The following is a 24542-nucleotide window of genomic DNA, read 5'->3' as shown; positions in this document are numbered from 1 at the left end:
GCTTGAGGTTACTTTCCCAGAATCAGGAATTCAAGATGATGAAGCTCAGAGCTGACATAGTCCAGACAAAAATAGCCTTTATGTGCCGAGCTTCCTGTTTTCTTTGGAATCCACTTGCTGCAAACCATTACCTCCTCCCCAGCTGCCCCTTCCTCCTCCGTACCCACCCTGCCCCCCACCCAAGAGTTCACGTTTAATGACCCGAGACATTACCACCAAGCATTTCCAGTCAATTGGCTTTTGTAGCGAGTGAATGAATGGGACTTTCTCTGGCCTTCTCTCGGTTGAAAGGAGTCTTCCCCAGCCCATTGGAATGTGCCACACAGACCAGGAATTAAGCTCTTCTTTTCCTCTCAGTCCTTCCCTCATTCTTTCCAAGATCAGACACAAAGTGGTGGCCTTGCCCCTAATGGGGATTTTATATGCTTTCAGGTTTATTTCTAATCCTCTTACGGACCCATCTTCTCCTTCACATCAATGATTTGAACACGCTTTGAGATACTCGGCGAGGGGCCTTTGTTTCTTATTTCTTTACGCTGACACTTCATGGTTGTGCACGATCTCCACGCGGGTGTCCCTGTATCCCCCTAATGAAAGATTACAGCCTCCTTCATCCTGTGGGTGTGGGAGGAGGTGTGGTGGGGGGAGATTGGGCCGGGCTGTCCTCCTGTCACGTGGAATGGGGGTGACAGAGTGGGGCCAGCTTCCCTGCGGGGTTGCTTGATGCCGGGGCAGTAGGTTACACTTCTCCCACCGCTCACGTGTGTTTTCTCTTCTTTTCCCACAGGCCGCACAACCAAGCCCTGTGATCACCCTGGAGGCCCAGGTGAGTACCTTCCCGTGGTGTTTGTCACTTTCTCTGCACTGATGTCCCCGGACCAAGCTCTCCAGGGAGCGTTCGTGCATCCTCTTGGCTCCAGGATTCAGAAAGGCTGGACGGACACATACGGCCATCCTCCTGCCCGGTTGGGATATGTGCGTGCACCCACATGTGTACACACACCAGCTGATTGTGCATGAGTGTGTGTGCACGCATGCATGTACCCAGGTTCTGAAAGCACCGTGGGAAGAACCAGACCTGTTTCTTTTGAGTTGTCTTCTGCCCTTTGCTTCCGCCCAGCAGTCGCGAGGAGGTGAATGCAGGGGGAGAGGGAAGGCAGAGAGGAGGCATGCAGTGGGGGATGGCTGCCCTTTCATGCCTTGGGTTTGGAGAACTTTCTCCCAGGGTAGTTAGTCGTGTGCTTGTGTCTGCTTGCGCGATGGGCCATTCTGAGAATTGTGAATCACGGTGGCATTTCTGTGCAGGGTGGGGGGCAGGTGACCAGTGGGCCTTGTAAGGAGGGAATGGCCCTTACTGTCCACTTTCTGCTTTCCGGAGAGCTAGGACAGCGAGGCAGCTGTGAGTCCAGCAGACCCAGGTAGAGCCCCAGAGCTGTGTCTTCTGGCCCTGAGGGTCACTGAACCGCTCAGCCTCTGTCTCCCCATCTGGAATATTATTACCACAGGGATAGTGCCTGCCCTGCAGGGCTGTGGTGAGGAGGAAAGGACAGGGTGTCTGTGAAGTCATCAGTATGTGCTAAGCGCTTGTGAGTGTTAGTTTGTTTTTTTTTTTAACATCTTTATTGGAGTATAATTGCTTTACAGTGGTGTGTTAGTTTCTGCTGTTTAACAAGAATGTTAGCTTTTTAAACCAGTACAACAGTGCTTTTCTGACAGGACTTGAAGGGAGTGTATCTTTGGATGGATGGTTTCCTTAGCTCTGGGGGTTGGTCAGGCAGTAAACAGAGAAGCCAGGGTGGATGCCACCAGCGCCTCACAGCTAACGGCGTGTCAGACAGGCGAATGTAGCTGAGCTTCTCAAGGCGTCTCGGTGACTCCTGCACACCCTGGGACCAGCTGCGCCCTACTCTTCACCCCCATCGCGGGCATCTCTGCCTCGCCCCTCCTTCCTTCATCAGAAAGGCTGGACGTTGGGAGGACAGTGGATTCTCAGGGTTTCTTTGGGCTCTTGTGGCCTCTCACTACCCACCCCCGCTCTCCCCACACACACTTACTTACGTCGGCTTCAGGGATGACCAGACAACAAAGCTGGCAGGAAAGAGCAGTGGGGGGGAACTTGGAGGGGATAAACGCCCAGTTTTTAGCCTCTGTTTGGCCATCCTCTGGTCTGGTTTTTGCCAGACTTCGGCCAGTCACCTGTCACCTCGGCCACGTTTGGCAAATGTGAATTGTACCTGTGCCAAGTCACCTAGAAACACATCCTCCCTGAAATGAACATATTTTACTTTCAGAAGTAGACTTACCCTAAGGTAATGATTCCCGATCAGGGGTATCTTTGAGCCCCAGAGTACTTGTGGCAATGTCTGAAGACATTTTTGGTTATCTCACCTTGGCGGGCTGGGAGGGAGGGGGCTTTACTACTGGCTTCTAATAGGTAGAGACCAGAGAGGCTGCTGAATATCCTACAAGGCACAGGATGCCCCCACAGGAAGAATTACCATGCCTGAGATGGCAGAAGGGCCAGGGTTGAGAAATGCTATCTCAAGGAATAATATTGGTGAAATCACAGGTTTGATGTGCCAGTTACATTGTGTTGCAAAACATTAAATGTTAAATTAATACAGTTGAAAAGCTCCTTTGGGTGCCCTCGAAAATCACTGCAATGTTCTCTCAGAAGTATGTGTGCCATACTTTGGGAAACGTGTCTCTCCCCACGTATTTTGAGAGAACGTCCAGGGTGGGTTTTTGAAATGCTGGCCCTTCTCTTCTTGATCAGTCTTTCCCCAGAAGGAAAAGTTACTAGACTCAGGGTACATAGTCTGCACCCAGAATTCTGGAAGCCAAATCTGAGGTGGAGTGGCTGCAGCTTGGATGGTTCTGGATGGTTCTGTCCTTGGCCCTGCTGCATCTTTCGCCCCACCAGCCCTTCAAAAGCTCCATGGGAAAGAACAGTCACATGCCCTGGCTCTGGGCTGTGACAGCTCACCCCTACCTACACAGTGACCTCTCCCCGAGTCACATCCATCGGCCTGAGAGACCGGAGCCCTGGTCCGCATGCAGCCAGCTGTGGCACGTGGCCGGCTTTCTGCCCTGGTGCCACAGCACTGGGGAGCTGACTCAATATGTCTCCAAACAACACTCCGTCAGTCTCACCTGGAGCTCGGTCTTTGGGGAGCTGTAGGATGCTGTTGTCTTTCCCCGAGTTCTGGTTTCCCATGTTACAGGGACGTTGGAACCCGACCAAAGTGCAGATGTTTTTTTTTGTTGTTGTAACTGTTGGCACAAGCCCGTGGCCAGATCTGACTTTGTGCTGGGCCTCAGCCCATCATGGGATTCAGGATGGGATCCTCTTCAGCTGCCTGCAGGCAGGTCAGATGAGAGGGGCAGGGAAAGGTTCTCTGGCAGGACATGGCACCCCAAATATTACCCGTATGGCACAAGCAAGGTGGTAGATGTGGCCAAGCTTGGAAGAGCCAGCCATGCAGAGGTGAGTGGTAGATGTGCTCTGAGCCCTGGGTCAGTTCCCACTTCCTCCCCCTGTGCCCTTTGTTCCCAAGAAAGCCATCACCTGCTCCATCCTGGAGCACAGGTGCCACAGGTGGGCCTGAATTTGAGACTTCACTGTGAGCCATGTCTGTACATCATGCTTCAGTGGCGAGCTTGCCCAGGGCCCAGTCTGCATAGGGACATTGGGCCAGCCAGGGACCCTTCCCTCCACGCATTCTCTCTCTCCCTAGGACTCACTGCATCAGCCCCCGCCCAGTGCTTAGTGCCTCTGTCCCCGGGCAGCTGTTCTGAGTTGGGGGGGTTGGATTGCTTGGCTGCTGAGGCCTCCTCTAATGCTCTGCCACTGGCACAGCAAAGCTTCGCATCTGTTGGCATCAGCAGGACTCTCTCTGCTTAACAGCCAGATTAATAGGATGAGGAAGTCGAGTAAGGTTTAAATCCCTGGTGTCAGCTTTCCCTCAGCAGGTTGCCTCTGGGGGGTACCGAGGACTCCCTGACTTGCAGTGGTGAATACTTTTCTGGTCTCCAGATGGTGGTTACCTGGGAACCAAGTGACCTAGAGATGAAAAAAAAAGTGTCTGAAAGGAATTTGAATTTGGTTAGCAGCATCGTCAATCATCCCCAGTCTTACTGATATTTACCACTTGCCAAGAACTGGCTTCTCCCACTAAATCCTCAAATGTCATTATTACATAGGTCTTTTCATGATACCCAATTTCCAGATGAGGACCCTAAGGGTCAGAGAGGTTAAGTAACTTGACCAAGGTCACACAGGACCTAACATTGATGAGCGTCTGACTTGGGGCCATATGACATCATAATCTGTCTTCTTAACCTCTCTCCTATTTTTCCAGAAAAAAAAAAAGTTGCCTAGAAAGATTTGCTGATGCTCAGAAAAGCTGGAGGGACGAGCTTGACGAACGCACCCCAAGTTCAATATAGATAAATAGATAGACGGATGGATAGTGCTTTGTACAAGTATCCACAGATGTACTTAGATAAGTAGGTAGAGGAATGATAGATAGATGATAGGTGGGTGGATATATAAATAAATAGATAATAATGCTTTACATGATGAGTGATTCTTTGACCGATAGTTTTGCCACAAGGCTGGTAGGTAAAAGGGTTTAAGCAATGGACCCAATAGAAAATTTATTTTTAAAAGAACAAAAATGAAACGTCTCCCTGTGCATCAGTAGTGTTTTGGTAAATATGAATGCTCATTATTTGATCCTCTCTTTCTCGTTGATCCCCACGATGGTTTGGTTTATCATTTCTGACTTCGCTCCAGTTGGCAAGACCTCTCGTTATTCAATTTTAGCTTCTCTGTCTCCCTTCCTGCCACCCCTTCCCCCAGCATCTTCACTGTCAGGTAGTTCATGGCCTCTGTGCCAACAGTGAGGTCCCCTGGGAGTTGTAATAAAGGAACTCTTCAGTGAAGATTTGTCAGTCTGGGTCTGCTGTACTTGGAGGGGAGCAAACCTTCCTTTACGCTGAGATTCCTCTCAGGACCTGAAGATCAGGGCCATCAGGAGAAAAACTCCTGATTGCTCAGCTTTCAACAACCAACCAGGTACTTGAATTTCTTTGATCAACCAGCTGGGGGTATAAGGGGAGGGAGTTACATTCACATTATTTAAAGATTACGCTGGGGTCACTGAAGATTGTGAACAAAACTCACGAAGAAAACGAGTAGTGGGTGGAAGGAAATCAGTTCATGAGAAATTCATCCAGTTGGTTATTTAATAAATAGTTTGGGGTCCAGGAAGAGTCCAGGCCTTGATGCTAAATGTACAGCAGTGAACAAGACAGAAGGTACCTTGCCCATGGAGCCCCCATTCTGTTTGGGGGAGTCAGACAGTGAATTTAAGAGCAAATAAATATGCCCATGGTTTCAGGGAGTAATGAGTGAACGAAAAGAAGACCAGCGTGTCTGTCAGTGGGAGTGGCTGGGCGCCACAAGGTGGAGAGTGTTCAGGGAAGTCTCTGGAGGTGAGTTTTAAGCTCAGGAGGTGACAACTGAGCTGAGAGCTTACAGTAGAAAGAGTTAACCAGGCAAAGAGATGGCAGTAATTGTGTTCTGAGAGTTTTGCATATTATACCTGGGTTCCTGTAAAAATAATGCCGTTTCTCCTTAGAATCAATTAAAAGGTTTAGCTCCTTGGAGCTCCTTCAATGCCTTGGTGTCATTGGAACGTCAGGATGAATAAGGAATTACCTTATCAGACAAGGGTGAAGGGCAAGGACTGAGGGGGTGGGACAGAGGAAAAGGGGCTTAAATTTGGGGCATCCAGTCAAACTAACACCCGTGGCGAGCATTTTGACAGGGAACTTCTGACCCGAGCAGTGTTGTGCTGTGATAATGGGGCTTATGTGAGAAATCAGCTAATAGTCATCATTAGCTAATTAGCTGGCTCCCTTTCAGCTGAACTGAAGCCTGAGTCTAAACCAGTGGTTCTCAACTTGGGGCAAATTTACTACCTTCACACCTGGGGACATTTGGTGACGTCTGGAGACATTTTTGATTGTTACAGCTTGGGGGCTGGCGAGTGCTACTGGCATCTAGTGGGTAGAGGCTAGGGATGCTGCTAAACACCCTACCACGCATGCAAGAAGGAATTATCTGGCCCCAAATGTCAATAGTGCCAAGGTTAAGAAGTGGTGGTGTGACCTCATGTGCTACCTGGACAGCTTATTTTACAAAGACAGTCCCAGCCACATAATTGTGACCGTGTAGAAGGGCGAAACTTGTTCCTTCCCACCTCCGCCTCCAGGCTCTTGGCCGTGATACCTCCATCCCCCAAAGCCTCTAGGTCTGAGTTGCCAGGGAGTGACTACATGCAGGGTCATGACTCATGATGCGTATGAGCATGTGTACAGTGTGTGGAAAAGGGAAAAAACCTCTTAGAGATAGTTTTCTGAGAGATGCTAGGGCCCAACAGCATTTGGAGAAAAATGGCACATATATACAATGGAATATTACTCAGCCATAAAAAGAAACGAAACTGAGCTATTTGTAATGAGGTGGATAGACCTAGAGTCTGTCATACAGAGTGAAGTAAGTCAGAAAGAGAAAGACAAATACCGTATGCTAACACATATATATAGAATTTAAGCAGAAAAAAAATGTCATGAAGAACCTAGGGGTAAAACAGGAATAAAGACAGACCTACTTGAGAATGGACTTGAGGATATGGAGAGGGGGAAGGGTAAGCTGTGACAAAGCGAGAGAGAGGTATGGACATATATACAGTACCAAACGTAAGGTAGATAGCTAGTGGGAAGCAGCTGCCAGCACAGGGAGATCAGCTCGGTGCTTTGTGACTGCCTGGAGGGGTGGGATAGGGAGGGTGGGAGGGAGGGAGACCCAAGAGGGAAGGGATATGGGAACAGATGTATATGTATAACTGATTCACTTTGTTATAAAGCAGAAACTAATAAAAAAATTAAAAAGCCCATCTACGTGGCTGAGTTCAGAGAGGGTTGGGCTAACGTTTCTGGACCAACAGAGTAGGACTTATGAAAACCTCAGCTTCAAGGCCCAGTTCCTCTTTCAGAGGCAGACCACAGCCTCTTCTGTGCAAACTTCTTTCTCCAGAAGCTCTTCCCCACTCCCGGGATTAAAGCAATTGCTGTCTCCTCGCCTCGCTTCCAGCTCTGGGCTTCGATTAACCTTTTCCTCCGTGGAGAGCGGTTTGGGGAGTGATCAGGGAACTTCTGAATGGCTCTTACCTGAGTCTCCAGCCCATTAATTCTTACAGTGCCCGGCATCTGTTGAGAGGACGTTGAGACCAAATTGCTTCTCATCCCATCTGCTTTCCTCCCCCCAGCCTCTTTGGGGGAGCAGAACCTCTCCAGAGCGGACAAGGCTGATTTTGGGACAAGCCAAATCCCTCCACCACGGTCTTTTCCTCTGGCTCTGATTTGCTGGGTCTTTAATTAGACCTGGTGGGAGAGGTGGGGCAGGGAGGAGGTGACCAGCTGGACCACTGCCCGGGCCAGGACTTGGCTTGCTAGGCAAGGAGGCTGGACCTGGCGGTAGAAACGTTCTCGGGGAGGATTTGCGTTCCTATGGCCATGGTGCGTCTCTAGTCTGTATGACTCAGGGCAAACGAAGTGATGCAACGTTCCATAAATAGCCGGCAAGTTCCCCAAAGTGTAGCCACATGCGCTGTTACGAAAAATAGATCGTGTTGAGGTCATTATTCCTCTGTTCTCTGTGGGAGATGACTTCTCCCAAGACATTGAAGGTTTGAGTTTAACTGTTGACTGAGAACACTTCAAACTATTGCTCTTGTCAGTAATGACCAATATACATTGACTATAAGTTTACTATGAGCCGAGAACTGCACATTGTATGTGTATTTGTAAACTTAGTACTTTTAGCCAATATCCACTAAGCACTGGTAACGTGGGCTGGGCGCTCTTCTAAGTAAGCTCTTTACATGGATTCACTCAACTCAGATTTCACAGCTGCCCTAGATGGGAGGTATTAAATCACCCCTGTTTTACAGATGAGAAACTGAGGCATAACAAGATTAAGCTGCTTGTCCAACAGGTAACAAGTGGAGCAGCCGGGATTTGAGCCTGGCAGTCTAGCAGGTACAGATCTTAGCCCCATTTTACAGAAAAGCTGACTGAGGCCCAGAGAGACCGAGTTTCCTATAAAAGTTTTACAGTCAGTAAGTGGTTGAGGCTGGATTAGAGCCAGCTTACAAATGAAGCACCGTCTCCTTCGCTGCTATGTTGCTGAGACATAGATTAAATATAGACAGAGAATAGATACAGATGATAGATAGGTATAAGAGGTAGATATGTAGACGTAGTTATAGATCTGTAACTTAATTACATAATGTGTATGTGATATACAGCGTATACAGTCAGCCCTCTGAATTCCCCATCCACAGATTCAACCAACCATGGATCAAAAATATCTGGAAAAAAATTCCAGAAAGTTCTAAAAAGCAAAACTCGAATTTGCCATTTGCTGGCAGCTATTCATTTAGCATTTACATTGTATTAGGTGTTTTAAGTGATCTAAAGATGATTTAAGGTATACAGGAGGATGTGTGTAGGTTATATGCAAATACTATGCCGTTTTATATAAGGGACTTGAGCATCTATGGATTTTGGTCTGTATGGGGGTCCTGGTACCAATCTGCCTGGAAATACTGAGAGATGACTGTATATACATAATACATATATACATTATGATATCCATTATACATTAGATTTCATATATTATACACTATACATTAGAAAATATAATTCTATATCTATCAATATATCTAATTTATATCTCTATATCTGAACCTATATCTATCTAATCTATATCTATATCTAACATATATATGTATTATAGTGCATATACTATAATGCATGTCTGTGTAATGTATACAAATAACATATATGCTACATATAGATTAGATATAGAGATTAGGAATAGAGAGATAGATTAGATATAGAACATATACAGATACGAAGTAGCAATAAATGTAGATATAGACATAGTTAAGATTTAGATATAGATATAGCTACAGATATAGTTATATGTATAGTTACAGATATAAGTAGAGTTAGAGACAGAGGTAGAGATCAATCCCTTGGCCATCCCCAGCAGACGGGTTTGGAATTATCTGTCCGTATGGAGTGAATTCCAGGTGCGGAGCCGAGGTTCCATGCAGCGGGAGGGTCCCCTTGCAGAGAGCAAGCAGAGTGGTCTCACAGTGAGAAGGAGACACTCACGTTTCCCTTCCAGCAGATGCACCTTCTTGAAGAGCACCCGCCCACACAACTTCCAGCACTGAGGGGAAGCCCACAGTGCCACCAGCTGAGCAACATGGCATTGTCGCCAGATTTGCATCGAATTACAAGCTGGAGTCTCGGTGAGCAGGCGTTGCTTCTGTTTGGCATCCATAGCACATGGACCAGGATCTTTGAGGCTTAGTCTGTCTGCTCCGTGAGGTTTTCAGGCAGGGCGGTGTGAACCCAGGAGCTTAAAAAGAGAAGTTTCCAGGCCTAGAATGTTCAGGCTGTGTTTGAACGTCTAGTTGTCGAGATAATTCAGTCAAGAAAATCGCTTTCACATAAAATAGCAGCACGACGGAGGTCCAGGTGGAGGAGGGACATCAAAATCAATACCCAGAGCCCAGACTTGGAGGATTTAGGAACCAGAGAGGATCTGAATGCTGCTTCTGCAACGTCGCCTGCATGTTTGCTCCACACCTAGGACTTTTTTGTTTTTTTTGCAGTACGCGGGCCTCTCACTGTTGTGGCCTTTCCCGTTGCGGAGCACAGGCTCCGGACGCACAGGCTCAGTGGCCATGGCTCACGAGCCCAGCCGCTCCACGGCATGTGGGATCTTCCCGGACCAGGGCACGAACCTGTGTCCCCTGCATCAGCAGGCGGACTCTCAACCACTGCGCCACCAGGGAAGCCCTGCTAAGTGCTTTTTAAGTATCATCTCATCTAATCGTGATGGCAGCTCCTGGGGAAGGGGCTCACATTCCCCTTCTTTGCAGGTAAAGACACTGAGACATTGACAGGTTAAGTACTTGGTTCAAGGCCACAGCCCTCCTGAATGGCAGAGGGAGGACCGAAGCCAGACCTCCGTCTCCTGCAGCGTTTGCTGTGCCCCCTGCCCCTCAGGGCTCACCTTTGTGCTTTATATGTGGAAAAACCCAGAGTGGCTCCACAGCTTTCATGGTCACCCAGCATGTTAGTGGCAGACCTGGATTCAGGTGACACTTCACCATTGCCAGTCAGATAAGCCACACGTGGTTCCTGGCCACGGGAAGTTCAGCCTCCGTGTGGAAGGTCAACAGCCCCACGTCTGCCTCACGCACCCTCTTGCTGATGCCACCTCGGATGTTAGGTTTCAGCTGAGATGAAGCGTGTTGGCTGTATTCTGTCCCCACCCTCCTCAGATCCACTCTCCCCCCATCCTCCCTTTCCTCGGCCCCCAGAGGCTGACCTTGATGGATTTCATCAGCATGGACTTCTCATTGCTTCGGTCCAGGGGAGGTGCTGGCAGGAGATGGGAGGAGGTGGGGACAGGGGGATGGGGTCATTTTCTGTGGGTTGGCTGAGTCGCCTGGGAGGGCCACAGCTCCTGTAGAGCTACCCTGTCCCACAGCTACAACTGCTCTCTCCAGGACCTGATCACTCGGATCAGGTGGTGACAGCTCCCCGCTGTGGCCGGAGCTGCTTTGTCAGTTTCCCTTAGAAAGTGTCTCTTGGTAAAGTGTCCTCAGCTTCCCCTAGGAGAGTGGCCTCTGTTTCCTCGGGGCCTGGACACGGAGCCTCCAGCCCCTTCCTCCCATAGCACTGCCAGTGGGATTTCCCAGGGTGAATCACTGTCGTTTCCTGTCCTGTTGTGATAAAGTGGGGGGTCTTCAAACCAAGGGAAGGTCCCAGAATGGATGGGAGGGAGCAGTGATTCTTTTGAAACTGAATGCCCAATTGTGGGTGTCTGAGCATTTTTCTGGGCAGAGGATCAGAGCTGTCATTCTATTTGTGACAACCTCCCCCCAGAACCAAATCGAGAAGCAAACATTCTCAATACCACTGTGCTAAGTAAAGCACGAGAGGACCCACATGCATGAGAAAGATGCCCCAGGCAGGGGCCAGTTTGCTCTGAGTCTTGTCACTCACACCCTTCTGTCTGTCTTGGCTCTGAGGCAGTGAAGGACTCCTTCACCCGGGAGGGACCAAGGTCTAGGCTGACAAGGCGGGGAGGGCAGGACTTCAGCTCCTCCCTGTAACCCCAGAGCAGACAGAAAGACAGAGAAAACAGGCTATTTCTGCCAGCAGGGAAGGCCTTTGCAAACTCTCCTTTTCTCATTCTCCGTCACACCTCCAGGAAATATAACTGTCTTAGCATTTGAATCTAATTTCTCAAAAGTGCCACCACCTCGCCTCTGCCTCTGAGAGGCCCTGGGAGGGCCAGCACATGGCCATTTCTCCAGTCCAAGTGGTTCTGGCTGGGGAACTGGGCTGTCCTCTCCCAGCAGGTTGGAGAGGTGGGGTCCCAGCTCCAACCTCAGTGCAACCCTCCCTGCTGGGTTCAAGTGCCTTTCTGAAAAGGAACATCTTATTAATAATAGTAATCCCTTCTGATTTTCTTCTGGGAACTATAGCTCTTATTTTTCCACTGAAAGGAAGGGGACTGGATGGAAAACTCAAGTTAGCTGTGGTGCAGGTACCAGATGGGTGGGGCTGAGGACAGTGGGACAGTTTTATTGTCTTGAGAAGGAAGAGCCCAGCCAGCTCAATGCTAGAAGAAAGAAACTCCAGCTATACTAGGGGCCTAAAGCGACTTCTCTGCCACAAGCTCCCTGCCCCAGTTATAACCGGCCCTGGTTATGGGGTGGCAGGAGGTAACTTTCTCATGACATCATCCTAGACCCAGAGTCATACACAGGCCTCCTGGTGGCATCTCCAACTGGCCCACGGGGTTTTGGGGGGCAGGGAGGTGGTTTGAAAGATTTTTGAAAAATTGGAAGGTAAAACTACATTGAGCCTTTAGATGTCAGCTAGTGGCAAGGACCAGCTTCCCCCTTTGGATGGAGCCCAGGGTCCTGGGTTCGAATCCTACCTCTTCACTTACTGAATGTGTCACCTTTGAGAAGGTATTCAGCCTCCTGAGACTCAGTTTCCCCACTAGTCAAAGCAACCACGTCACCTACCTCCTTGGACTCTTTAGAGGCTGGGGTGATGATGCCCCCTTGTCACTTATAAACACTAACCCCACCCCCCTTTCTCTCTTGTGTCAGGAGCAGACCCCAGAAGCAAGGGCTCTTCAGTCTCTTTGCATTGTCTCCCCATGCAGGAATTTGCTTTGTCCTTTTTCTGGAACATTCTTCCTTCTCTATTCGGATGGCTGCTTCCCTCTTTGCAGAGAGGGAAGTAGCATTAGTTAAATTACCGGTATGTTTTTGGCAGCTGAGCCAGGTGCTTGCGTCCTGTGAGTGGGCTGGGACATTTGTCTTCACGCGGGACAGGGTAGGCTGTGTTGTCACCACACAAGCAAAGCCCAGGTCTGCCTGGACTCCGGGTGGTCAGCAGAGTGGCAGAGGCAGGCACAGTTCTTCTAATGAAAAAACATCTTCGGGAGGGGAGGAGAGGGGAGATGAGGGGAGATGAGGCTCTCCCACTAGCCTGGGCAGTGGAACTGCCCCTGGTTAAGAGCCCCACACAGCTTCCTTAGACGGCCGGACGCCGAGCATCTCAGTAGCCCCCAGGCGGAGTGTGGGCCGGGTCTCATCAATTCTTCTGCCTCCCGTCTGCCCATTACTTCAGGGTCTCCCTTCCCCAGGGCAGCCTCGTCGTTCGCCCTGCTCATCCACCAAGCTTGCTCAGCCGAGGCACTCCTGCCATTTTGGACATCATTGTGGGTGCTGTCCTGTGCAGCGTACCTGGGCTCTACCCACTACGTGCCAGTGACACCCCCTCCCCAGTTGCAACAACCCAAAATATCTCCAGACACAGCCTGATGTCCCCTAGGGGCAAAGTTGACCCCAACTGAGAACCACTGGCCTGAGTGTGGTTTGCAGGGACCGTGTTATGAAACGGTGCTGGGAGGGTTAGGTGAAGTCCACGGGTTGGATTCCTCCTATAAATGGCATTGGATTTGACGTCTTTGCTCTTAAGTGACTTTATATGGGTGGGGCGAGAGGGAGAGTTTAAACAAACCAGCACATGCCAAGCCTTTCGTTGCTGGTGAGACGAGATACAAAGGAAAACTCGAATGTTCCAGCAAACTCTGAGGCACGGAAAGGTGAAGGGCCCAGTGTGCTCCTGGGGGCTGGAGACCCTAACCCAAGCCCTGAACGCTGGCCGAGTCGCTTTTAGGCCGGGTGCCTGGTGGAGCGGGGGCCAAGTTCCAGGCAGGGCTCCTGAAGCCTGCAAGCGTGGGGTTGGCAGATTTGCTGTGGTTTGGCGCTCTCAGGAGGGTGTGGGCTTGCCTGACACCCGGAAATAGTCTGTGGCTTTGGGACTGACTGTAACGTGTTCAAACCGGCTGGTTTTACTCCCCAGTTACTAACTCTAACTGTACCGCATTCATACGCTGCTCTTTACTCCCTGGACTCCGTGAAAGGGTCCTATGTGCAGAGCATCAGCTTAGAACAACCAGGCCGCTGTGTGCCATGCCGGAGGTTACTTGTTTACGTGTTAGTTTGTCCTTGAGCGTTTCTCCACCCTGTTCTCTATGGCTAGAAACATGTTTGTTTTTAATTTTTATTCATTTGTTTATTTTTAGGTTTTCCTTTTGGGACTTAAGATCTTTTTCTTGATTTGTTTTTCATCGTTGCTATGATCAGTAGTATATTGTATTCTCTGGCTAGTATTATATTATTGATTAGTTCATTCATTGAATATTTATTGAGTGCCTACTCTGTGCCAGACACTGTTTTAGGGGCTGGAGATACAGCAGCGAACAAGACAGGAGTCCCTGCTCTCTCACGCCCTCATTCTAGATGGATGGTAAACAAGAGATGTGTGTTTCAGTGTTATGTCAAATGGTGACAAGTGCTAAGGAGGAAAGTGAGGCAGGGGAGGGGTGGGCCAGGCCAGGTCAGTCGAGGAGGGATTGCCCTTTGACTGTGGTGGGGCTGGGGAGGGCCGCCTGGAAATGAGGCAGCGTTTGAGCAGAGTCCTAAAGAGTATGGGTGGGCGAGGAACAGAGAGCAGCCAGTGCAAAGGCCCTGAGGTAGGTTTTGCTTGGCGTGGCTTTTGCACCGTAGAAGCCAGTGTGTCTAAAGCAAGAGTGAGCAAGGGAAAGAGGGGTGGAGGTGGGGCCAGAGCGTTAGGATCTTATTGAACCTAGAAAGGACTTTGCTTACACTCCATGCTGGGAAGTCTCTGGAGGAATTTGAGCAGAGGAGTGACATGACCTGACTTTTGAAAATGGGATTGGTTGCTGCCCTGGTGAAAATGCACGGTTGTTAGTCAAGGGCAGGCACAGGAAGACGGGCGAGGGAGGAGGTTTTGCAATATCCAGGGAAATGCAATGGTGGTTGGGACCAGCGTGTTCACAGTGGAGGCTGAGAGAAGTGGTTTGATTCTGGACACTTCTGAGAATAGAGCCAACTGGACTGACTGTGGGTTGAACGCATATAAAGCAATACAGGCACACAATAACAAATAAATAAAATCAAATAATACAGAAGAGTATTAAGTGAAAGGTAAATCTTATACCCCTTTTTCCAGTTTTCAGAGGTAACCACTATTAACAGTTTTCTTATTTCTCCTTCCAGGTTTTTCCTTTGCATATTAATGTGGGGGGGGTGGGGAAGGGTACATAGGCAGGGATTTTGTTTCCTTGAAACTGAATCTGAAGAAACATATTTTATAATAACTTGCCGTTCCTCTCTCTGTATCTTAGACATCAACTTATATCAGCACCCATCACTCTTCTTCATTGTTTTTAACTGCCTTCCATTTTCTCCAAGTATTCCCAGCACCCAGCATGGTGTCTGGTATGTAGTAACTGTTCAATAAATATTAATCGAATGAATTAAATATCCCATCATCTATTTAACTGATTTCTTGTTGGTGGACATTTAGATTGTTTCTCTCTCTCTTTTTTTTTCCTGTCTTAATGCTGACATTCTTATACACATATCTTTTCACAATTGAGCGTGTACGTCTGTAGGGAGAATGCCTAGATCTGGGACGGCTGGCTCAAAGGGTATGTGTGTTTTAGGTTTTGGCAGGCATAGTGGATCTGTCCTATACAGAGGTTTCTTCAACTCACCTATCGAAGTGATTTCCTGTTTCCTCTCTCAAAAGCACTGGGGATTATCAATCTGTATAATCTGTGTCAAACTGATGGGTAAAAACAGTACTTACTGTCTTGATTTGCATTTTAGATATGAGTGGGTTGGAGCATTTTTAAAAAGTCGTATCTGTTGATGAATCCCTTCGCTCTGTTTTCCTGGGTGCCAGAGGCAGCACTCTCATCCTTGGCCTCCCTGAGACGTGCCGGGTGATACCCGAGACTTGCCGGGCGCTTGCTGTGCCAGCACGGTGCTGAGTGCTACACATGTGCTAACTCATGTGGTGATGCTCCATAAACGCTGTGAAGGAGCTGTGGTCATGTCCTCCCTCTCAGATCATGAAAATGAGGCTTAGGGCGGAGTTAAATAAGTCCTCGGAGGTCATGTGTCATGTGGAGTGTACATGGGGAGCTTGCAGACCTCGTTTTATTGCGCTTTGCTTTATTGCACTTTGAAGATACTGTGGTGGGTTTTTTTTGCTTTTCTTTTTTTTTTTTTTTACAAATTGAAGGCTTGTGGCAACCCTGCCTTGAGCAGATCTGTTGGCGTCGTTTTTCCAACAGTGTTTGCTCACTTCATGTCTGTGTCATATTTTGGTAATTCTCACCATATTTCAAAAATTTCATTTGTTATGGTGATCTGCAATCCATGATCTTTGATGTTACTATTGTAATTGTTTGGGCATATTTTAGCAATAAAAAATTTCAAATTAAGATAGGTACATTGTTTTTTTAGACATAACGTTATTGTACACTTAATAGACCACAGTATGGTGCAAACAACTTTTACACGCACTGGGAAACCAAAAATTCATGTGACACGTTTTACTGTAATACTTGCTTTACTGTGTGGTCTAGAATCAAACCCACAACGTCTCCGAGGTGCGCCTGCATCGGACCTGGGCAGAACTCTTACCCGCTGTGCCAGACAGATCAGTGGATTTGGTAATGGCCATGATCCCCCACTTTAGGACTTGACCTGATATTTGGAAAACAAGCCAAAGCATTCCCTGGCTTTAGGAAATACATGGACTGGACCTGGCATGTGGCCGCACGTGAGCCTGGGGCCCCAGCCCCTGGGGTGAGAGCTGGAGACACAGCTCTGAGCCAGGCACGCCGTGCCCAAGGCCACACAAGAGACCGGGCTCACCTTTTTTCCCCCCGGAACACATCTCCTCCTGGAACTGGATCTGGGGGCTGACTGCAGAGGTGTCAGTAGTTAGAACTGTGGCTTAGATCAGGTAGCTGGAGAGACGAATGGAAGATGACGCAGGGACAGATGGAAAGAAGGAAGGATGGGAGGAGAGGAAGGAAGAGAAAGGAAAGAGGGAAGGATAGATTAATAGATAGATACAAGATCTCAGTTCATATTAAAAAATCCCTGCTATACACTGACCACTGCTTCAGGTACCCGGGATTGGAAGGTGACGGACCCAGTGCCCTGCACCCGGGGAGCTCACATCTGGAGCAGGGCGTTTAAACCTTTTGTGTTGTGGACTCCTTTGGCATCCGGCAAAAACCTATGGTCCCCTCCCCTGAATAATCTTTTTAAATGCAAAAATATGAATGCATAAGATTACAAAGGAAAGCAGTTGTATTGAAATACAGCTCTCAAAACATATATAAAAATAACAAGTACATTGAGAAATAATGCATTTGCATCTTTATTAACACATTAAGTAACTAGATTTGGCAGCAGATCTAATAACGATGGTAATTTTGAAGTAGTGACAAGTGTGAATAATATTTTGCAACATCTGGTACCAAAGCAATGTGATATGAAAATATCTGTAATTTCTATTGGTGTCAGAGTCTCAGGTCTTGCTAATACCTCTGCAGCCTGGTGCCTACCTACATAACTGAAGGACATGCTAAATTTCAGTTAGAGTTAGTGAAAATAATTATGAAAATAAATACGTACATATTCAAGACCCCCGGAATTCTCTCCACAGACCCCCAAGTCCATGGACAAGGACCCCTGGGTTAGATGGAGAGACAAATCATTGCAAGGCGGTGTGTACTCATTTCACTGAGCACAGTGGTGGACAGGGTCACCTGTATTATTTAAATGAGTTGTCTTGCTGTCTCTCTGTCTCTGCCCTTTTGTGTTTTTCCTGACCATTTACAATTGAAATTGTTGTAAGATAAATGGACCTTCTGATATTTCTCCCTTGTGGAGTGCTGTCAGGTCTGTAATAATGTAGGAGCACCCAGTACAACCCAGAGCACTCCTGGAAGGCTCCCTGGAGGAGCCGTTGCCCACACCATTGTCCTGAAGGGTGAGTGAGAGTAGGCCAGGAGAGGCAGGGATGCGGGGATGTACAGGCCATTCCCAACAGAGAGAACAGAGTTGAAATGATGGGTTCTATCAGGAAATTACAAGAAATATGATATTAATGGTGAACAGGGAGAGGAGCAGAGAATGGCAAGAGATGGGCCTGATGAGATGAGAACAGGCCCGGATGATGTAGACCATTCAGGGAGCTTGAGATTTATCAGGTAGGCAATGGGGAGCCATTGAAGGTGTTTGAGCAGGAGAGTGACATGGTCCAAGACCAGTGTGAGAAGATCACTCTGGCTGCTGCTTGGGGAATAGATTGGAAAGGTGAGCCTGGAGGTAGGGGGACCAGAAAAGGGGCATTCAGTTCAGAAGAGCTATGATGAAGGCCCGAACGGGGCAGAGACAGTGGGAAAGGAGAGGAGGGGAGAGATCTAAGGGCCATTAATATGTAGAGTGGACAGGGCAGGATTTTGGCAAGCAGTTGAGGGGAGCACGGGATAGGGAGGGCACAGAAAAAATTGAGGTAAGAATGTGTAAATAAAGGACCAATTTGGAGGCAAGATGAAATCTTCTTTGGACCCGGGAGTTTGTGCAAAACCTTGTGAGGCTGTCGAGGAGCAAGTGGAGTGGAAAAGCCCTTCAGGAGCCTCCTATGCCTGTTTGCCCAGAAGCCCAAGCCTTGGAAGGGGCTCCTCTCTGGACTTAGCAATATGGAATCTTGCGCCTAGGACCTATTTGGGGTGGCATTGCAGTGCTGCAAGTTTAATGCAGGCCACTATCTCCCAGGAACGAACCCAGGCAAAGGGTAGTGAGAGCTAAACCACTTTTTAAAAGAAAAACCTGCACTTCGCAGGGATTTATGTGCCTTTCTGGGGCTGAATAATAAATTTTTACAGCTATAGCTGGCGTTATATATGACCTTATAAAATGCCATGATAGCGTCTAACGAATATCGTATCACGGAATATATGACTTTCTTTTCCAAGGGTTTTTTTTTTTTTTGCGGTACGCAGGCCTCTCACTGCTGTGGCCTCTCCCGTTGCGGAGCACAGGCTCCGGATGCGCAGGCTCAGCGGCCATGGCTCACGGGCCCAGCCGCTCCACGGCATGTGGGATCTTCCCGGACCGGGGCACGAACCCGTATCCCCTGCATCGGCAGGCGGACTCTCAACCACTGCGCCACCAGGGAAGCCCTCCAAGGACTTTTTAAAGCATCGTCTCTGGCTTGGACAGGCAGGAAAGCCTCACTGCACTTCATCCGAGTGGGCAGGCGAGCATCTTCTCTGGGACTGCTTGTCACTGTCAAGGTCTCCAGGCCCTGAGGAGGCAGCCACTGGCAGGGAGGGGGGTGCTGATCTGACACACATGCAAAAGCCCCCATGTTTGAGGGATGTCAGCTCAGCTGGATCAAAGGTCAGGCTGGCTCTTCCCCATGGCATTCAGCCTGGCTAGACTTTCTCTGACCAATTTAGAAGTTGACCTTTTACAAGATATGAGTGTCTTTGATGGCCTGGAGGAGCCCTGGCAGAATTCACACTCACACACACACACACACACACGTGGGGAATGGGATTCCAGTGTCAGCATCGTCTCATTGGCCTTTGACTACCCCTGCCTTTTTCTCCGTTCCCATCCCCGCTACCCCGACCTTGGACATCTGCATTCAGAATTCACCATCCTCCAGAAAACAGGATTTTTTCCCTGCCAGAAAAGTGCAATCTGATGACAGTTTTGGGAAACACGGGGGAGTGGCAGCGGGGGCTTGGGTTAATTGTTTTCTGGTTAACTGGGAGTTATGAGAACACTATTGTTTCAACCCTTGCTTTTAAAGTATTTCCAGAGTATGTCAGTCCATATTCCCAGTGTGGTAAATGCGTTGCGGGTAACTGAACCTGTTTGTAGTGATTTAATTACACAGGTGTCAATTTCCTCTCCACATTACATGCCTCCACATTCCACCTGTGTCCACCTCTGCACCTTTCTCCATGCTGTGCTGCCCGCCTGGGGTGCCTTTCCTCCCCCTCCTCCTACACAAAGTCTTGCCAGCCAGTCAGGCAAAGCCAGGTCTCGACTTCTGATGGCAGCCTTTTCCAAAGTGCCGCATGAACTGGCAGAGCACAAGATCGTTCCCAGCAGTGCATGAACAAACTTAAAAGAAATTAATTGCTATCTGTTTAAATTTCTAGTTACATTCTATTTATGGCAAAAAATATACTAGTTTGTCCTCCAGTTTTTGGGTAATATTTGCTTTTTAAATTAGTTCATTAAAGAAAAAGATAGATGAGCTGATGTAAAGAGCATTGGTAAATAAAGAATACAGCAGACGCTACATGGATAGGTCAAAATCGGAAAAGTTAGCAGATGAATGATTAAAATTTGGAAGGGCTAACTGTTTCTTGCTGTCTTCTTCCTCCTGAAATTCCCAGTGCAGCAGATGGGTAATTCATTCATTTTTCTGATCTCAGTTTTCTCATCATGGTACCTGTCTTATACGTTGTCCAACCCTCGTTCCAGGCAGCCAGCAGCCAGTTTTTATTGGACCCATAATTAATTGATCTTTCTTCGTGTGTGATTTGTCACTGCCTGTTGCTAGACTGCAGGCTCCTTTGGGGAAAGTCTTTGTAAGCGTCATCAAACTCTACACATTCCTGGGTGGTCAGTAGGAAAAAGGTCTTTTTAGAGAAGGATTTACTTTGTTTGGCTGTAAAGTGTGAGTTCATTTAAAGTGAAAGATGGGGCAAATACTGTCATAGTCTGAGTCTGAGAAAGAGGCAGGTGGTTTGGTGGAGGCCATGGTCGGCAGCGCCTACTGCAGCCACCTTTCTGCTGGGAAAGGCCCTGGCAGCCCCTTCTCCAGGTCCTAATAGACCCACTTGAGGCCAAATTCAACTTGTCCGTTACGACGCACCAGTTGGGAAGAGACACGTAAGCAGTTGTTGACTGACGATCAATTAGTTGTAAACACCCAGAACCAGCGTTCTCAACAGTCAGTTCAGATGTCAGCTCCAGAGCGGTCCTGTCCCGGACGGTGGCCACCAGCATGGGGGTTGCTGAGCCCTTGAAATGAGGCTGGTTCAAGTTGAGTTGTGCTCTAGCAAGAACGAGTACCAAAGTATCACATCGATACTTTTTCATCTTGATTACATGATGAAATTATAATATTTTGGATATATTAGGTTAAATAAAATAGATGATTCAAATCAATCTCTCTCATTTCTTTTTCTTTTTTTTTTTAAACTGGCTACTAGAAAATTTCAAGTTACATTCATGGTTCACACAGTGATGAAGGAAATCGGGCTGGAGCAGAGCCAAACCTTAGAAAACAATTTTTCTTTTTACTTTTTTAGAGTTAAAAAAATTTTTTTTTTTGGCCACGTGGCATGTGGGATCTTAGTTCCCCGACCAGGGATCAAACCCAGGGCCCCAGCAGTGAGAGCGCTGGGTCCTAACCACTGGACCGCCAGGGAATTCTCCAATTTTTCTTCTCTTTTTTTTTTGCGGTACGCGGGCCTCTCACTGCTGTGGCCTCTCCCGTTGCGGAGCACAGGCTCTGGACGCGCAGGCTCAGCGGCCATGGCTCACGGGCCCAGCCGCTCCGCGGCATGTGGGATCTTCCCGGACTGGGGCACGAACCCGTGTCCCCTGCATTGGCAGGCGGACTCCCAACCACTGTGCCACCAGGGAAGCCCCAATTTTTCTTTTCAAATTGTAATGTTCTCAATTCCTAAGCTCAGGGTCTCCTGAGAGGAAGCAAAAAGCTTTCAGTTAATTGATGGTTCTGGTTAGTTGAGTTCACTTAATCAGGGCTTTGCCTCTAATTGCATCTCCTGTCACCTCTCACCAGGTACAGGGCACATCACTTGTTATCAATTGCTCACGCTTTCTCTGTGGCTCCCGCCCAAGCTCCATTAAGAAAGGTACGGGTTGCAGAATTCAGGGGTCCTGCCTGCAGACACGTGGTAGGGTGACAACGGAATTGTTGAAAGAAATAGGACTGCTGGGTGCTGTCAGTGCCCAGTCTGGGAATGAATCGAGACCCGGTTATCTGAATGCCAGAGCCCTCGGCACTTTCAAGGAGGCACTTTGCCAGATGACCTCTTGAGGGGGACTTGGCAACAATATATTCTATCAGTGTCTTAACAGGCCTCCATCTCTCAGGAAAGCAAGGCAGTGTGGGAGGCTGGGGTTCCCACTCAGGGTCCTGGGGATGGCTGAATGCACGACACCCAGTGCCAACAGGTGAGACGGGCAGCAGTTTTTTAGTCCCAGATACAGCCCCAGGGAGGAGGATGTCACATGCCATGAAGGGCCACGCAGGGACTTGCACTTAGGGACAGAGTGTTCATCCACGGCCTCTGGGAGGCTGACTTTGTAGTACCAAGAGGATGAGGGGACCACTGGTTGCCACAAGAGGACGTGGTTACCTTCTTTGAATAATTCCGAGGACTGGCAGGGACCTGAAGCAGGGATGAGCAGGAGTTGCACCTGGTGCCTGCAATAAGAAGAGTCCTTTGGCTATAGGGGACCTTTTCCTGGGGAGCAGAGTAGAGGGGGAATTACATTCAGGCCCTTTGAGTCCCTCCTGGTTTTCCCCAGATACCATGGCAGTGCATAGTATTAATTTTAGCCCTTATGTCACAACGTGGTGGGGGGAAAACTGGATGGTGGAATCATCATATCTGGGTTTGAATCTTGGCTGTGTTACTTATTAGCATTTCAGCTCATGGACCCTCAATAGGCCCATCGGGGATGTTAACATCTACCGTGTGTGTGAGTGTGTGTGTGTATGTGTGTGTGTATGTATGTGTGTGTCTGCCTATATAACTATCTACCTATCTACCCACATACATAGATACACACACACACACACACACTCACACACATACACACACATATATTTCTCCTTTCCAAAAGGGTGGTTTAATCCCCACCACCAGCTTTAAACAACAACATAACCACAACCAACTCAAAAACAGCATTTAATGCAAAGCAGATGCGTCAGTTAAGCAAACTGTGTTCTTCCAGCCAAAGGCTACATCTGGCCCTCCATGTACTATTTCCACTGACTTACTGAGGATTTGGTTTTGCATGGACAGAGGCAGACATTGGCTCATTCTGATTCAGGGCCAAGGAGCCAGGCTGTTAGTTTATGTAATGCTAAGAGGACACAGCCTCCACCCTTGTTCAGATAAGGAAGTCCAAGCTCCAAGGGCTTTCCTTGGCATAGTGAAGGCAGCTGCCTGGGAACCAGGCACCCTGTAGCTCGATGGCCGTGTATGCTGCAGCTCCTCCAGAGGTGAGCCATTGCCTTCTTGGCTTAGAGGTGGCCTCACCTGCACAGACACCCAGGGGACCAGCAGGGACCTGGCTGAGCAGAAGTACCCCCTCCATGCAGAACCGTGGGGCATCTGTTGGCTTTTTCCTTCCAGGTACACACACTGTCTTTCTTCAAAGACAGAAAACCTCATCCCAGCAGTTCAAGGGACCACCCTCAAGCCTCCTTTGCTGCTTCAGTTCCATCTGTGTGTTGAGGATTTTTCTGCTCCTTGTTCACCCTCCTCCTTGGCAGGGACATTCTCCATGGAAACCCCAACCTTGGTATGTCCTGGGATCCTGGATTCGCAGCTGTGCTGAGCACCTCAGGGGACTACACTGGTGTTGTTCTTTGAGCAATGTGGGTGGTGGTGTTCTGGAATCCGGCAAACAGCCAGCAGAATTTCATAATCCCACGCCTGGGTCGCTCCTCAGCGCCTTCCAGGGGACGAATGGATGTGGATGGACAGGTGCGAGGACCTTGGGTAGCCCAGCCCAGCCCACCTATCAGCTGTTTGCAATGATCTGTTTACATGCATGTGTTTGTTCATAAACAAGCAAACAGCTCTTCAGTGAGCCCATGCTTTGTGTCAGATATAGTTCTTGCCTACATGGAACTCACATCCCTGTGTGCGTGTGTGTGCATGTGTGTGTAAGTGTGTGTAGGCCTGTCACTAACAAAGCAATGATCATTGATGGAACATTCCCTGAATGTCAGGCCCTGGGCCTGAGAATACAGTTTTCATTTAATCCTCACAACCACATGCAAAAGAGGTTGATGGAACACTTACTACAGTATGTGCGAGGCATTATATTGAATACTAAGCTTAGCGTTTCAAGGTAGAGCCTTCTAGAACCTATCCTATTATTAACCCTATTTCACAAATGAAGAGACCCAAGCTGAGTCGGTCAAGTGCCTTGCCTGGGGTTATACATCCAGTAAGTGGCCGAGCTGGAACTCATATGTCATGCCCCTAACCATGATGCCTCGTCTATATACATGGATAGATTTCTCAGTGGGCATGTCTACAAATTCCTGTGCATCCCTGTTTGTATGAGTAGCCCCAAAGCCAGAGGTTACTGGGTTTGAGAGTATACTTTATCCCTCTGGCTACAGTATCTACTGCCATGAGTCTTTGTTTCCTTATCAGTGAATCAGTTGATGATGTCTTGTCTATTAGCCTCATGGAATATGAGCAGGGGGGTCGGGGGCAATGAGATAATGTTCAAGAAAGGCCATTGTCTGAAAAGAATCATATGGATAAAGAACCAAGAAAAGTATCCTATAGATGGAAAGAAAAACTTTTGGGTGAAGAAAGTTAATTTTTATCAATTCTCTACTAAGTTTTCCATTTGATGCTCATAATCACCCAGCCGAGTGGGTATTATTGTCCCCCATATTACAATATGAAAGAGGGAGAATGGTGGAGACAGGGTTCAAATCCAGGTCTAGCCCTGCTGGAGCCCATGTTCTTTGCTCTAGACCAACAGTTGGTAAACTATGGCTCACCAGCCCAATTCGGCCAGCTGTCTGTTTTTGTAAGTGGAGTTTTATTAGGAACACAGCCATGCCCATTCCTTACAGGCTGTCCATGGCTGCTTTGAGCTACAACAGCATAGCCGAGCCATTGTGACAGAGACGATATGGCCTGCAAAGCTGGA

General features: G+C 48.3%; 1 protein-coding gene across 1 annotated transcript in view; it reads left to right on the top strand.

The window, feature by feature from the left end:
• XYLT1 (xylosyltransferase 1) overlaps positions 1-24542 on the top strand; it is a 306853-nt gene that overhangs the window by 86928 nt on the left and 195383 nt on the right. Inside the window, exon 2 of the mRNA XM_082645213.1 lies at positions 788-826. Within this exon, the coding sequence (XP_082501339.1) occupies positions 788-826 (39 nt within the window). The remainder of the gene's footprint in view (positions 1-787; positions 827-24542) is intronic.

Source organism: Mesoplodon mirus (assembly GCF_964341445.2).
Source record: "Mesoplodon mirus genome assembly, chromosome: 15".
In the NCBI taxonomy this organism is placed as follows: domain Eukaryota; kingdom Metazoa; phylum Chordata; class Mammalia; order Artiodactyla; family Ziphiidae; genus Mesoplodon; species Mesoplodon mirus.
Note: the sequence above shows the minus strand (reverse complement) of the source record. Positions and strands in the feature narration are given on the sequence as shown.